The sequence below is a fragment of the Equus przewalskii genome, chromosome 4 (assembly GCF_037783145.1).
Source record: "Equus przewalskii isolate Varuska chromosome 4, EquPr2, whole genome shotgun sequence".
NCBI classification, from domain to species: domain Eukaryota; kingdom Metazoa; phylum Chordata; class Mammalia; order Perissodactyla; family Equidae; genus Equus; species Equus przewalskii.
In genome coordinates this window covers 100,152,227-100,169,026 of record NC_091834.1, presented here as the reverse complement: position 1 = coordinate 100,169,026, position 16,800 = coordinate 100,152,227, and the positions used below count along the sequence as shown (strand labels likewise).

The 16,800-nt window shown below is 40.9% G+C and overlaps 1 protein-coding gene across 1 annotated transcript in view; it reads right to left on the bottom strand.

The window, feature by feature from the left end:
• CNTNAP2 (contactin associated protein 2) overlaps nt 1-16,800 on the bottom strand; it is a 1,871,069-nt gene that overhangs the window by 185,605 nt on the left and 1,668,664 nt on the right. The window contains exon 18 of the mRNA XM_070616681.1: nt 10,310-10,546. Coding sequence (XP_070472782.1) covers nt 10,310-10,546 — 237 coding nt within the window. The remainder of the gene's footprint in view (nt 1-10,309; nt 10,547-16,800) is intronic.

The following is a 16,800-nucleotide window of genomic DNA, read 5'->3' as shown; positions in this document are numbered from 1 at the left end:
ATTGGGGACCCTTCTTTAAGCTATACTTGACCCAGATCCCTGGGGAGTAACACAGTATGTAAAATTGGCCGCTGGAGTGATAAATGGTAGGTCGTCTGTACAAGCCTAAAGGAAACAAGTTTGCAATAATCCAATCTCAACATTAAAGCAAAATTTGGTGATGTCAGAGTTAATAAAGAGTTCTTAGAGGACCTCCTGTAACAAAAAAGCAGGAATAAACTATTATTTAGATATCAAATTGTCGAGCTGTCTTTGAAGTGGTATCTTTGTAGAAATACAAAGAGAGAGAGTGTACCATTGTTCTCAGGAAGTAGGGGTGAGGGAAGAAGCTGGGAAGTTCAGAAAATTTTAGAAAATTCCCTATTGTTTTTTTAAAGACAATTTTTCTAGAGCAGTTGTAGGTTCACAGCAAGATTGAGAGGAAGATACAGAGAGTTCCCATACACCACCTGCTCCCACGCACGCACAGCCTCCCCCTTAACAACATCCCCCACCACATGCACGTTTGTTACAATTGATGAACCTGCACTGACATGTAATAATCACCCAGAGTCCACAGTTGACATTAGGGTTCACTCTTGGTGTTGTACATTCTCTGGTTTTGAGCAAATGTATAATGACATGTATCCATCATCATAATATCATACAAAATAGTTTCACTGCCCTAAAAATCCTCTGTGTTCTGTCTATTCATTCCCCTTTCGCTCCACCCTCAACCCCGGCAACCACTGATATTTTTACTGCCTCCATAGTTTGCCTTTTCTGAAATGCCGTATGGTTGGAATCATACAGTATGTAGCCTTTTCAGATTGGCTTCTTTCACTTAGTAATATGCATTGAAGTTTCCTCCACGTCTTTTTATGGTTTAATAGCTCATTTCTTTTTAACACTGAAAAATATCCCTTTGCCTGGCTGTATAACAGTTTATTTCTCCATTCACCTACTGAGGGCCATCTTGGTTGCTTCCAAGTTTTGGCGATTATGAATAAAGCTGCTATAAAGATCCATATGTAGGTTTTTGTATGGACATAAGTGTTCAGCTCTTGTAGGTAAATATCAAGCAGCATGATTGCTGGATCTCATGGTAAGAGTAGGTTCAGCTTTGTAAGAAACCAGCAAACTGTCTTCCAGAGTGGCTGTACCATTTGCATTCCTACTAGCAATGGATGAGAGTTCCTGTTGCTCCACATCCTCACCAGCATCTGGTGGTGTCAATGGTTCAGACTTTGGCCATTCTAATAGTGTGTGGTGGTATCTCATTGTTGTTTTACTCGGATTTCCTTGATGACACGATGTGGAGCATCTTTTCACATGCTTATTTGCCATTTGTATAACTTCTTTGGTGACATATTTGTGAAGTCCTTTGGCCCATTTTTTAAGTTCCCTCTTCTTTTCGTGTTAGAAACTAAAGAAAGTAAAGCTTTACAAAATATTATTGGGGGGCATAAGTTGAAAAAGAGTTACGTTGATGTAAATTCTAAAACATTTTGTCCACTCAATTTTCCAAAGCAATCTAATTTTGTAATAAGAAAAGCAAATAAGTATTTCTTGTAAATATCAATTATATTATTTCAGGGACAAATGATTTTTTTTAATTGGAATGTTTTAAAACTTTGTCTCTAGGTTTTAATAAGATATCCTAAGTGGTTTTCATTTTTGATATGCCTGAGGTTCTTAGTGATTCTTGAATCTTTAGACTTGAAATTCATTCACAACAATTTTTTTTTTTATGAGGCAGATTGGCCCTGAGCAAACATCTGTGCCAATCTTCCTCTATTTTATGTGGGACGCCACCACAGCGTGGCTTGACCAGTGGTGCTAGGTCTGCGCCTGGGATCCAAACCTGGGAACTTGGGGCCGCCGAAGTGGAGCACGGGAGCTTAACCACTACACCACTTGGCCTGCCCCCCAACACATGTTTTTTAAAGAGTCTTCTCCCTTAATCAAAGTCCTGCCCCCAGAATTAGATGTAACCCACCACTACCAGCCATGCTACCCTTGGAAGGGACTTTAAAAGTGGCTTTCCCATTAGAACTTTACAGTGGGTTGGTTCCATATGGAGGTTTCCCTCAGCGCGTTGCCTTGCTCTCCCTTTGAACTGCGCTCGAGTCTATCGCCTCCACTCATTCCAAGTCTGGTCTTGTTCACCTTGGCCTTCCATACTGTCAATCCACTGCTCCCCATAGTAGGCTTTCAGTAAGTGTGCCCATATTCCATTAAACTTGTGCCCAGTGTGTATGAAGAAATTAAATTATTATTAATAATCAAACTACTTTATCTTGCCTCACTGATACAGAACATAGATAGATACATTAAATTTTACTGCCAGTGGTCCAATTTAATTGAGAATCTTTGCTTTATAGAACTTGAACAGTTCAGAAGCCACCTTATAGTTAGTAAACTCGTCACTGGGAAGAGGCAGCTAGAGCACATTGTCAGCCTGAGCTGACAATGACATTTCACTATGTCATGTGCCCAGCCCCCGTGAGAACATGGACATAATACATTTAAAATGCTAAGCAAGGGATGGCTCAGAAAGCACAAGTGGCCCTAATAATTTCCATTTCCTCAGGGTTTGGTCTTAACTGAAGAAAAAAAGTAAAATACCCATTTATGTAAATCAACCATGATTACAATCAATTGCAATTGATAGAGGTAAGAATATGTGAATGAGTTCAAAGCCAGGTTGATGTATAAGACTGCGATGCTATCAGACGAAAAACATTTGAGAGGTCAGCTCAAACCCCTCGGGCTTGATCATTTGAGAAAGCAAATTTCCTCTAGCCAAGGGATGCCTAGGATGAGCCCAATTGCTAAGGTCAGGGCTGCCTGTTGGAAACGATGAGCACACAAAAAGGCTGTGGAGAGGAGAAATGGCATGTCGGAGGCAGGTCTTTATGCCCCATGGGCGTGAGGAAGTGCTCAAGGACAGTGTGGATATTGTGAATGGACCTGCTTGTGGGGGAGCCAAAAAGGTGCGTAATTTAGAAGCAAAACCTTCTGGACAATTTATTACACTGGCTCCTTTTAGGTTCATGAAAGAAATGTATAGAGTTTCAACTGAAATCATGGAGCTAATATGTAGGAAATGATAAAGACTTATTTTTGTAAACTTCACACTATTTAAAGTTCTGATTATTGCTGAGGAACAGGGAATAAAAACATGCAACAATGCACACAGGAAAAAAAGTCGGTTGTATGCATAAAGTTCTCAAACCTAGTGGGTATTTGAAAATAGCACAAACTTGAAAAAATGTTATTTATCTTATACCCAAAGCAAAAGACAAAGCAAAAGAAACTGTCACCTATGACATTTAGTGTTTTAGAAAGGGCTCGCTCTTACCCACTGAGTTTTAAAATCCCTTCCTCTAGGAAAGTTAATTGACCAGGTTTTCCTTTACACTTGGGACCCCGCAGAAAACCCCAGGCCAGGCAGCAATATTATTTACTAACATGAAATTCTATAATGAAGTCACTTCAACTCGTCAGCTATCTCTGCAGCTTTGACCTTTTGGAATCAAGTTAAAAGTATTTCCTTTCATCCATAAGTACTTATGGGCTTTTGTCCAGAAGTATTTTGCTTACTTTTCTCTTCTTTTTAAACGTTTAAGCAGATTATCTTCATGTTTCCATGATCTTTTTAAGTTGTATCCTAAGGTCTGAAGATTTAAGAAATGTATTAGCAGAGAAGGGATGTTTTCCTTTCTTAAATAATACTCTAAGAGGAAAAGGGAAAAGAATTCTGTTCTTATTCCTTCAGGCCTCCATCAAAACCTTTAAAATCTCCTGTTCCAATTGGAAATGAAAAAGAAGGACATGAAAAGCCTCTCTTCTTGCTGGTGTGAAACTCTTCTCCAAGCTGGGATTAAGACTGGGTAGGCAGACCTAAGGAAAAATGGCCACTGTTGCCAACAGCTTAACTAGTTTCATATGGTGATGAGATTCTGAGATGCTTAACTCCAATATTTCTCTTTTTCTCCCTCACTTTTTTACAATATTTTTTATTGATTGATTTTCCCTAAAAGGCTTCAAATCTGCTCTAAATGAGTAGCCCGTCGATTTACTCTGCTCCCTGAGCCGTGCCTGGAGTCATAGGGAAGGAGAATTTGTGCAATCCTCAAAGCTCTTTGGGCAAACCCACCTCCTCTCGCCCGCCATGAAACAATCCTCCAGGAGGCAAGAAGGGAAATCCCCTCTCCCTTAGAGGTTTAACTTGGACTTTAGATTGAGGTCTCCTTCCAGCAAAATGGAGTCCTGAACTCCTTCAGTGCCTCCCTGTCTCCTGATGGCCTTTGTATTAGGAATGGACACAGCAACAGCTAAGGTGACCCAAGTTGGCTCTTGACAGGGATGGACACTTTGCCTCAGGAATTGCACTACCGGGCAGGACCCCGGGATTCGGTGATTGTTGTCTCCAATGACATCTTCCAGGATCTCTGCAGATTCCTCAGTCCATCAGGGTCTGGGGGTTGGAGACTACGTGTTCACCTTCAGAATACTATGACTGTGACCATAATTAAGTGGAGTTGACATTTTATGATACTGCCATTGCTCCTGAAGTAGCAGAGTAGCAATCCAGCACTCAGAAGTAACTGAGACACGTCAGTTAGGCATCCGACATCTAAGGCTTTTTTGGAAGGATTAAAGAATGACATGATTAAAACTAAAAACAAAAACACAAACAAAACAGGGGCGCTGAGAATGAACAGTGACACCTACTGTTTGGTTGATGTGTGCCAGTTTCTCTATTTGGAAATCTGTTCACATTATTCTGGGTGATCCTCACAGTGGAATTAAGAAGTAGGTATTAGGTATTTCTGAGGATGAGGCTCAGTGCAGTTACACACTTTGCTCAAGCTTATACAACTCGAAGTGAGGACGCCGGATTCAAATCTATATCTAATTTCATCATCTGTTTTCTATGTAGGGATTTGAGATGGCTAGAAACAGTTTCTTCTACCATATGAATAATACAGATCATAAAGTGTCAGTCAATGTCATGATCCTCAGAGGGAGAGAGGAGACTCATCTGGACCACAGTGAGGGTGGCGTGTATTTACGTGACTATAAATGATGGTAACACTGCACTTATGGACCCATCCGTCTGTCACTCTTAGTCACTCTGCAGTCTTGTAACCTTGGTCCTTTTAATTTTGGCCTTTATCTGAGTGGCAGACAAATGAATGTTTCAAAAGAGAACAGAACTCCCTAAACTCAGAAAATGGTTTCAGAGTATTTAAAGATATGTATTTTTCAGTTGCAGTTCTGGTTTGGCAGATGAACATGAAAATTTTTATATGAAAAAAAATGCAGACAAGTGACTGAGGGGATATTTTTGTGCCTCTTGATGATAAGTTCTTGCTAAACTTGGCTCAGTGAAGGGATCATAATGAAGAACTCTTTTCAGCAGCCTAGGTGACAACTAATTCACATCCACTGCTTTCATATATTCTAGATTTTCCTGATTTTGTATCTATAAACCACTGAAATGTTTTGAAAATTTTCGTAAAGTCAGATTCAGCTACATATTGAAGGATTTCAGGCACATTAGGCGTTCACTAAATGTTTGTTAAATAAATGAATTGGTAAATGAATACAGCTTACACCTAAAAGTGTCCAAAAAAAGAGAGAGTCTCTGTTGAGATCTTGTATCCTATTTTTTTATGATAAATTCTGCATCCAATAAAATTCTCATTTTTTTACTGAATCACAATAACTAAAAAACTTTAAGACTAGGGGTTCTGGTTTTTTGTTTCATATCAACCTGCATGAAGGCACCCCCTTGATGAGAAGCGGTAACACACAGTGGTGAGAGCTCATCTGAATCGAACTGCCCGCATATAAATCCCGGGCCTGCTGCCCGCTGGTGTGTGAGCCTTGGGCAAATTACTACACCCATTTGTGCCTCAATTTGCTTCTCTGTAAAACGGGGATAATAATAATAGTAGCTACCTCATAGAGTTGTTGTGAGTGTGAAGTGATGTGAACACAATTAGAGAGTTTAGCACACTGGCACATCCTAAATTCCCAATAAATGTCAGCTGTTTCCATTGTTTAAGTGCAGGGATTAAGAAGCAGTGCAGATTTTATTAACACTTGTCTCAGTTTCCTAGGGCTGCCTTTTTACAAAGCACCACAAACCGGGTGTCTTAACACAACAGAAATTCCTTCTCTCACAGTCATGGTTGCTGGAGGTCGAAAATCAAGGTGTTACCATGGCTCGAGGGAGGGTCCTTCCTGCCTCCTTCAGCTTCTGGTGGTCCCAGGTGTTCCTTGGCTTGTGGCAGCATCACTCCGATCTCTGCCTCTTTCTGCACACAGTTTTCTTCTCCGTGTGTCTCTCTGTGTCCTCTCCTCTTCTTATAGGGATGCGGTCATTGGATTTAGGGCCCACCCTAATCTGGTATGACACTGCCTTAACTTAATTACATCTGCAAAGACCTATTGCCAAACAGGGTCACATTCTGAGGTTCCATGTGGACATGATTTGGGAGAGAAGGACCCTATTCAACCCACTATAGCATTCAGTTACAAAATTAAACACAGCAATTGCTGTGGCCACTAGAGGTCTGTTATTTCCCCTCTGGCTTGAAAACACAGAGAAGACACAGAGAGAGTTTTCTTCTAATTATGTTGCTAATTTCTGGTTAGAAATCAAAATGAGGTTGATATAAAATTCTCCAGTGTTTTGGGGTTTACTATCTAAGAAGAAATAGGTCTAATTAGAGAAAACTACCTTTGGCATGGCCAAGAAACCATCCATTTGTCCCCAGTGGAGGTCCCACTGATCCTGGGGATGACAGACTCATAGCTAAGCCTGCATTGTAGGCAGGGTGCTGCCCCACTCGTGGAGGCATCCACAGCCTCAGCCAATGGCTGCCAAGGAATTCTGCCATGGAAAGGAGCCGTCTCAGCTGACTTAAATGGCTCCTGGCTGGTGGACGTTCTGAAAAGATGAGATGCTGTAGACAGATGAGGTGATTGGCTATATGGTCCAGTTATAGGGTTTCTAGGATGCATGCTTTCATGCTCTCTTCAAATCAAGAACTTCTCCCCTGCTAGCAGTCCTATTTAATATCCAAGTAGCCCTGGGAGAGCTAACACCATGATGGTGATCAAATCTTTATGGCTTCATTTGAAAAAAGGCCCTGGGAGTAGTTTCTGAGAAGAGATAAGAGGACAGAAAGGACTTTCTTGTACATGTGTATTTTGCTGGTCGGGCATGGTGACTGTAAGTGCATCATCTACACCTGGATGGTGTAGATGTAGGAGGGACCTGCTTGAATCCAGCCCTGTCTTCCTGAGCTTAGTGAAGTGGCAGCACAGGGTAATTTGATTTACAAATTCAATCATATATTCAATCAGAAGAAAGAGAAATGGGGAAAGTAGGTAGGGAATGATGAAAGATAGAGGCAGGGACAGAGATCAATGTAGAGATAAAGAGTGTGCTCCTGGGGGAGGGAGAATGAAAGGGAGAGAGGGAAGAAGGGAGGGAGAGAGAAAGGGGGAGGAGAGGGAGGGAGAGGAGAAACAGGAGAGGTTTCAATAGGGTGGGCCTTTAGCCATCATTCCCCCGATGGATGACCTGATACCGCAAGGGGAGAGACCCGGCTGATCTGCCCCTTGGGCTGTCGGTCCTGTGCCTGTCCCACTGTGAGCCTCTCACACGGACGAGTGTTACACGAGGGTCTCAAGGTTTCATTTTCATACTGCTTGGCCCCAACAAGGCAATCCTTCCTCTCCTGAAGGATGATCGCTTCGGAGGCTTGTGAAAAAATGGGATCTGTTAAATGTAGCAAGGGATGGATTTTTCAAGGGTAATTTAATTATATGCAATTTTCACCTGAGATGCTACTCCATTCCAGATCATATGATTACGAGGTATAATGATCTCTGGTTAATAATTAGATATTTTCTAACCAGAGACAGTTGACCCTCAAATCCCTGCAGTAAGAACTCTGCCTCGTAGGACTCCTCTTCCCAAAGAGGAACAAAGGAGGAAGTTAGAGGTAATCCATCATTGCGTAAAGATTCGAAAATGTAGCAAAAAAGAAATGAAACGAAATACTGGTGTTTTCACCCTTCCCTAAAAATAATGATGGTTAATATTTTGGTGTGTCTTCACACAGTTTACTTTGTGTGTGTGTGTTTGATTTTATACAAACAAATCAGGCTGTGCCTGGTATATTGGGACGTGCTTTATTCACTTAGCGAAACAGTGACCGGTTCTCCACACCCACAAGCACAGACCTACACCATCAAAAGAAGGCCCATGAAGCACTTCCATGAGCTCATTCTGTGGCTGCTGCTCTTTCCAGAGGCGGAGCTGTTGGGCTGCAGCCCATCTGAGGGTGTGGTCACAGGTGCCGAGCTCCCTGGGAGGTGGGAGCCACGGCGAAGGGGGCTCCTGGCGGGAGGCCTCAGAGGGCAGATCCCCCAGCCCATCAACGAGCTTGCAGAGGAAGCCTTCCTGGATGGCTGCAGGCTTCTACTCAACCAGCACCACCGTCATTTTCCCCAAGTCAAGAAGATACTTGTCTCGACTCAGAAGAAGGCCTACAAATACTTTCCAAACACATTTTGCAGTTTTTAATTTGAGATTTTTTTGGCTAAAGCTACTAATTGAGTGAAATGTAAACTCACCCTGCTAAACAGATATTAAGAGACTATTTAGGTGTCTTGTGTGTCAACCCTTAGAAGTAATGTCAGAGGGAATGCACGGGCTTCATGTCACTTTCTCTCTCACACTGGCAAAGCTGAAGGGTATGTACCCTGCCTTTCTGTTCATGATGATTGCCTAGTAACTCCCCGGGGTTTGGTATGAGCCACTGTGTTTAACCTAACTCTCCAAAAATAAGGGGAGCGTGCTTTTCTTTAAATTGGCACTTATGTAGTGGGATCTCTCGAGCGTTAGTGCTTACGTGATGGCATTCAGACATCACTTTGGCAACAGAGTGACTGTGTTAAATTAGCATCAAGTACAATGAATGGTAATTGCAAGACTGCCATTTCTACAAGTGCAAAATTAATGTGCTCTGCTAACCCATCCCATTGTGTGCCACGGGAAAACCGTGGAACCATGCTGTTCTGAGCAGACAAACGCACTGTAACAGCACTGTTAATGTGCTATGGTATTATTCAGCAATAGTGTTCCTTTCCACCTTTGTTGTTGTCTCATGCTCATTCTTCAAACCCTGCCCGACCTAATTTGTATTCTCATATTATAGCACTGCCAGACAGTAGCCTGGATGTACAGAGAATGTTATGAAACAATTCCTCCTTCTGTGTGGCATCTTGTGTGAATAATGCCAGCATAAACAACCCTCCATGTATTCATGAGAGTATGAATAGGCTACTTATGTAAAGCCTCTTATTAAAAGATGCACCAACCGTTTACAGAAAACTTTACCCAAATGCTATACATTCATTTAGAAAGAGCAGAGTGATTCACATGCATTTCAATTGTAGCTTAGGAAAAGCGCCAGCTCTGCCTCTCTCCATCCCTCTTGTTTACATATGGGAAATGAAGCCACAGACCAGTTGAGTGAATTTCTTCCGGTCATGCAGGATCACAGAGTATATGCAGAATGACAACATGCATGTGCATTGGGATCTTGCAGTCTGCTCATTGGCTCTGCAGAATTTATTAGGGTCAAAGGACTCATTCAAGACTGAAATACCACAGTAATAACAGATGCTTTAGGCTGACTGGTTAGATGTGGTATCTCAGGATTCCTGCCATTTAGCTGAGGCTGAGAACCACTGACAGTGCATCCTTTGTAAGAGTAATAATAATGATAATGATAATGACAATAACTGGCTCAAGAGCCTTTCTTGTGAGTCCAGTTTGAATCCAGTCTCTTAGCAGCAAGTGGGGTGGGGTGGGGTGGGCATCAAGATCCTGGGCTGCATTGACTGATCCACTGCAGCAATCCGTCAGTCAAGAGAGTACCCTGACCCCCTCAGACTTCCTGAGTGAGAGGTCAGGCCTGGGTCCCCTTTCACAGTCCGCTTACTTTGTCACTCACCGTGAAGGTGTGATGTGGTTATTTGTTTTGTAATTTTCCAGTCAGTGCATACTTTGCTGGAATTTGGGGGAAATTCTGTGCCTTCAAAGCTTCTCTCATCTTAAAAAGCAACAAGGATTAGGGAACGGTTTGGGAGACTTCCTACCGAAGGTAGGAGAAGAATTTTGAACAACTTATCGTCAGAATAAAGTACATTTGCGTACTGCTGAAAAATCATTAAATAGATGATTTGGGCTTAAAAACATGTGCAAAAATGGCTCTGGAAACTGGTGCTGCCTTACCTTTGTTGCAAAAAGTTCCGTCATATGCCGTATTGGAGCAATCACAGGAATAACCATGGTATTTCTCTATGCATTTGCCTCCATTCTCACAGTTGGTCCCATAGCTGGTGCAGTGGCCTGAGCATCCGGATTTGAACCCGGATGTGACCTTTGCTCTTTCCTCCAGGTCCAGTGTCACTCCATTCATCCTCAGGGAGCGGATGCAGCCCAGGAAGCCCTGCTGGCCTCCGGCACCACCTGGGAAGGACAGAAGGCATGGAGCTCAGATGGAATAACCTCTGCTTTGGCTTCTGTGCCCTTTCATCATACATTGAAAAACTGTGGTAGGAGGTGAGCCTGCTCAGTGCAGCCAGATTCTCACTTTCAAGTTGGTCCTGCCTAGTAGAAAAACTTGAAGCTTTTCCCCCTTGGCTATAATGCCTAATTAAAAGAGGCTGTCTTCTGAGAAGCAATAAATTTCCTACAGAAATAAAATGTTTGAAGATACACAAAAATTATATAAGCCGTTTTAGAAGTCTAATCTAGTTTCCTATAGAAAAGAAGTTTATAGAAATCTCTAGGTGCTTTGTTCTTTAATCTCACGGCATTTAGTTCCATAGCATTATCTATTGAAAGAAATAGAAAAAGGCAGAGAGACATGAATATATTAGCATAGTTAACAAGTCAATTAGTCAGAAGGCATAAATCCATTTGAAGTGATTGTAAGTCCTGGTTCTTGTCTCAGGAAACACTTTGCTTTGAAGTTCACGTTAAGGGTTCCCAGGGCTTCTCGTCTGGGATGGTTGGAATGGGAATTGATAATTTTACTCACAAGTCAGCCACGCCACATTTATTTCCATTCAGGTTAGACTTCACTGCTTCTGCCTAAATGACCTTGCAAGACAGATAGCGTGAAGATCAAGTTCACTGTGATTTTGGGAGTAAGTTACAGAGTTTGACGGAGATTCATGAGCACGGACATATGAAAATCTTCCTAACTAATTTCATAGAAGGATTCATTGGAGCATTATATCACAAATGGACTTAATTGTGTCTGTCATAACCTTAGCTGTGATTTTTTTTAAGCAGCTGGTACAAAAGGAGGAACTCAAGTTTATGTACATGTCTGTATCTTAGAGGAGCAACTTCTCTGGAAATTAAATAAACTGAATAGTAGTTAAAATTATTAAAAGAATTATCTGATGGGGAATTAGAAAAAAAGATATTGTTAATAAAATAAAAGTTACTCTTTTTTCTTGAGGCATCTGTGGTAGGTGCTTGACTAAGCAACTTACAATTTATTCACCTGATTCTCACAATGCCCTGGCAAGGGAGGCATTATTATCATTATGCCCATTGTACAGATGAGGAAACTGAGGCTTAGAGAGGTTCAGAAGTTTACTCAAGGACTCAGCTCAGGAGTGGCCAAGTTGTGTCAGATTTGTCTTATTCTCAAGCCCATGGTCTTAAACTCTGTTGTGTGTTGACCATCTAACAGAAGAAAAACTTCAGGGTCAGGGCCCCACAGATGTACATGTCTGAGATTTAGGTTTGGAGTCTTTAAAAATGGAGTGGTCTGTAGGCTTGTCGAAGTTTGGGTAAGGTTGGTAGTCCGGAGAGTGATTCTGATCACTTATTCTACTGTCTTGAGAAAAGGTGTACAATCTAGTAGACTCATCAGGCAGGGCTGGTGGATCAAAGGCTTTAGTCCCAAGAATGGATTAGCGTTTGCTTATGCCTATAAATCCTCAGCCGTGAAATGGCAAGTGAATCGCTCTATTGTCTTTATAAACCCAAGCCTTACAGTTCTCTCATTGGATAGTACATGGATTTGAATAATAATTCTCCAGAGATTTTTTTTTAATAAAATATTTGAATAGAGGATTAATTGAAGGGAGTCCAATGCCTTTTTTTGATCAAAGCTATGGGATAGTAGATGGCAAAAGAAGTTATTAAAAACAAACACTTTGAAGAAGTTCCCATTTTGCAATCTGCTTGTCAGCTCAGCCTCACAGCTCTGCGCCGAAGAGAATTTGGGCCTTTGCTATGATTTGGAAGAATGTCAATCCATACGTCACTTGGTGTGTTAAAATTTCAATTTGGCTTCTATCATTTTAGTAACCATGGCTTTTGTTCTTTCAATAAGGGCTTTTCATTAAATTTAAATTTAATTTAATAAATAGCCATTTAAATTTTCACCACTAGTCAATTAAGTCAATAATATCCTATCAAAATCTGCTGAAAATTTTAAATCATTGTTTTTAGGTATCTCCGTCACCTTTTCCCTGAATACAAATGTCATAGTTTTTCACTGTGGAAACCGTAATCATACTGATAAGCACAATGCAAAAGAATCTGAAATGTTACTCAGATATAACTACTTTCACTTTAGAAAATAGCCTTTTCTACTTTTATCTAAGAAGATACATATGTGTAAAAAAATAAAACAAAGGAAGAAATGGGATCATGATACACACATTGTTTTGAAATTTGTTTTTTTGCACTTAACATATCATAAAACATTTTCCAAGCAATAAATGTACAACTGGAACATCTTGTTTAACATCTGCATAGCATCCCATTCTGGAAGGCATATCACTTATTTTGCCATCTCACTACCACTGGACTTTGAAGGGTACTCCAATTCTCATTTTATATGATACTGTAATAAATATCCTTGTAAACACCTTTGTACACCTGTCCAGTTTTTCCTCAGAATTAATTCTTAGAAGTATAATTGCTGGGTACAAAGGCATAGACATTTTAAAGGCACTTGAAATATATTTCCCTATAAGAAGAATTTTATCAATTTGTATTTCACCAGTAGGGTGTGAGACCCCCACCTTCTCCACACCAATGCTAATACTGGACAGGATCCTTTTGAATTTATAGTCTGGGGGGAAAAGATCATTATGTTAATCTGTGTTGTTTCAAATACTGTTAGTTGAGTAACTTTCCCCCATTCTTAGTTTTTGTTTCTTCATGTTCTTTGCTTTTTGGGGGGAATAGGAGAGGATAAATATTTATTGATTGAGAACAATATATTGGGCTTTTGCTCTTTGTTATAAATTTGGGAACTACATCCTTCCAGTTTGTGTCTGTTAACTTGTATATGATGTTTCTTTTTCCCTATGAAAGTTTTGGATGTTTCTGTAGTGACATCCATGTATCTTATTGTATGATTTATGCCTTCTGTATCAGGATTATACAGCCCTTCTCTAATCCAAAATAATATAATTACTCCACTGGATTTTCTTCTAGCACTTTTATGATTTTACTTCTCTTAACATTTTAATCTATTATCTATCTGGAAGGCATTTTATTTCGGAAATCATTCCTATTTAATGGGTCTCAGCAAGAGCTGAGTGTGAAGAAGAGATTTTTAAAAATTCTTTAAGTAAGTGTTAATATGATAAAAATATGGAGATTTAAAAAGGGCTTATTGTAACTTGTTATGCAGCAACAGATAACTAGTACAGGGAACATTAACCTAAAAAAATAAAAATACACAAAAAGGGACTAATTGGCAGAGCAAATAAATCTACATTACAGCATCTTTTTATTACACCATTAAAGTAGGCGTTTAGATGTATGTACGTTTACAGGTCTCATTTCAATAAGGGGTTTAAGGGGTCAGATTTTCTGTCTGTCTGTCTCTCTGTCTTTGATTCTTTCTGGTTTGGGGTCTTTCTGAGCTTCCACGTCTATCAGTCTTTCTTCTTGCCTACATCTCTCTCTCTATCACGACTATTGACTGTTTTGGGTTAGTTGTGCAGCTTTCATCACATCCGTTAATCTCTCTCAGCATCAGTTTTTCCTATCCATAAAAAAGAAGATTGAACTAGATGATGTCTCCGGTTCTTTCCAGCTCTAAATTACTCTGGTCCATGAGGTACAACCCTCTGTGCTTACATGTCTCCCTCTCTCTATTTTAGTAAATTGCTCTCAATTTCTCCTAAAGTTCCTTTTCCTTCTTTACACTGTTGCCTGACCTCCTTTTTCCTTCTTCTCTTAATTGACCATAATAACACATGACTGTAGTCTAATTTGCGTTTGTTGCATTCATTAAGTAAAGTTTTGTACTCCCCCTTCTTAATTTATAAACCAGGTAAGTGGAATGCCATTTCTCTCTCTATAAAGGAAAACTAAATAAATTATGCTCTTTTCTTACTTAGATGGCCCCTGATTTATTAAATGGGTCAGTGAGCTGAAAAGTACTGTTAGTGATCTAGTCGATATAAAGAAAAATCTTTTGTCCTGAAAATGGTCATTATATCTCATGCAAAAGATGTTAATGCGCTAGAACTAGTGATAATTATTTGAGTTCAACTTTCGTGCTCTATAGAAATCTTTCTTGGTGACAAACGTCATAGGTTTAAAATGTAGGTCTGCAAGCAAAAATGCTACTTAACCTTCGTTAATTAGAAAATCAACACATTGTCATTGGAGAGAGCCCCCTGCCATGCGAGGGCTTCATGCATTTTAGTCAGACCTGTAATAATTATCCAAGGTGAGATGTAAGTTTAATTTGTGAATCATTTTTCATGTGAAATGCTATTCAAGTATTGCAATTAAAGATTAATTATGAAAAGGCTGTAACTACCCATAATGAATAATACAACCATCAAATGCACAGAAGACTGGGGCAAAATAACCAGGTACTAAATTAAAGAGAGGATGAAAACAATGATCGAGAGGAATTAGAAACAATACATTGTCCTCAGACTCAGAGCTTAACAATTTCCTAAGGAGCTAAGTTAGGTTCCAGAGGACCTTTGCCCAGAGTGATTGGCCACTCATTCGTCTTAGAAAGGAATCACATCAAAGCCCAAGCACATGAAACCCAATTTATCCATTCCCTAAATGTTTATTTCATGCCTACTATGAGCCAGGCTTTGTCTAGATGTTTAGAAGGTGCTCTGAAGCAAAACACACGCAAGTCTTTGCCCTTGCAAAGCTTGTATTCTTACAGAGGGAGAGGGAAATTTAACAATAAATTCAATAAGTAAGTCAAGTGTTCATGTGTTAGAAGGTGATGTCCACCATGGAAAACAGTCAGACAGGGTAAGTGGGATCAGGAAGGAATAGGAGTGGAGTCGGGGAGGTTATGATGGTAAATAGGGCCTAGGGTAGACCTCAGTGAGAAAGTGACAGAAAGAGTGTCCAGGAGCGTATCCCTTAGAAGAGGGCTCTGGGACAAAGAGGTAAGAGGGTGCTGTCTGGCAGGGCATGTGGGGGAGGTGGGAGGAGAGGGCCAGGAAATGTGAGATGGGAGCACTTTGGATGTTCAACAAAGTGAGGCCGCCGATCAGTTCACAAGTGTAAGGAGATGTGAAAGACATTTCTAGAAAGATGGAGGAGACATACTTCTTGCCTGCAGGTTAATACAAATGTAAGCACAAATAGTCACACTATGGCGCAAGGCACAATGTGACATGAGAGGCAGTGAACAGGGGAGAAGAAAGCATCGCTGTGGTCACAAAGATCTCCTTTTGTATACTGGCTTTGCTGCTCACTGCTCTGTGATCTTCCCGGAGCCTTCTGGGGCCTCAGTCTCCTTCTGTATGAAATTGGCATGACAATATACACCTAGCAGGGGCATAGTGATAACAGGTGATAATACACCCCTTTTTACTAACGTTCAGTTAATGGTAGGTGTTATTATTATTGTTATTACACTTATTCAGTATAAACACAATTCTACAGAAGCACAGAATTGGAATCAATTAAATATGACTGAGATGAGTGTACTCAAATCTGATATCGGAAGTATCATTAGCGTTATGGAATGCATTGTCTCCTCAAAATTCATATGTTGAAGGCCTAACCCCCAATGTGACTGTGCTTAGAGACAAGGCCTTTAAAGAGGTAATTGAGATTAAACGAGGTCACAAGGTGGGACCCTAATCTACTATGTCTGATGTCCTTTATAAGAAGAGGAACAGACACCAGGGATATGTGCACAGAAAAATGGCCATGTGAGGACACGGCAAGAAGGCAGTGGTCTGCAAGCCAAGCAGAGAGGCCTCAGGAGAAACTAACCCTGCTCCAGAATTCTGAGAAAATAGATTTCTGCTGTTTAAGCTTCCCTGTATTGTGTTACAGCAGCCTGAGAAGACTAATACAGGGAGTAAAGGGTTAACACTGAGCTTGGGCTGGTCTGGACCTGCCTGAGACAATGACCTTGGAGTCCCTCTTCTGACCACACTGTTTTCTTGGGAGGGACAGGGTTAGCATGGGTGTTTTCTCTCTCTCGTCTGCTCTGTGGGACCGTATCTGGCTTGTGGGAGCTGGTGAGCTGGCATGGAGGCCTTGAACCTGTGACCAGAATGGTATAAAACATTGATGGGAAACAGAGCTGTGGCTTGTCTGAGTCCAGGTGACCCACTCAGATCTTGGCTCTTCTCCATGGCAGCCATACCTGGTCCATGTAGGTGAGGGGGCAAAAAGCAGCTATGTGCTTGGATGGGCTGGGCCCCCTGGAGTTACAGAGGCTGTACCCACTGTACCTG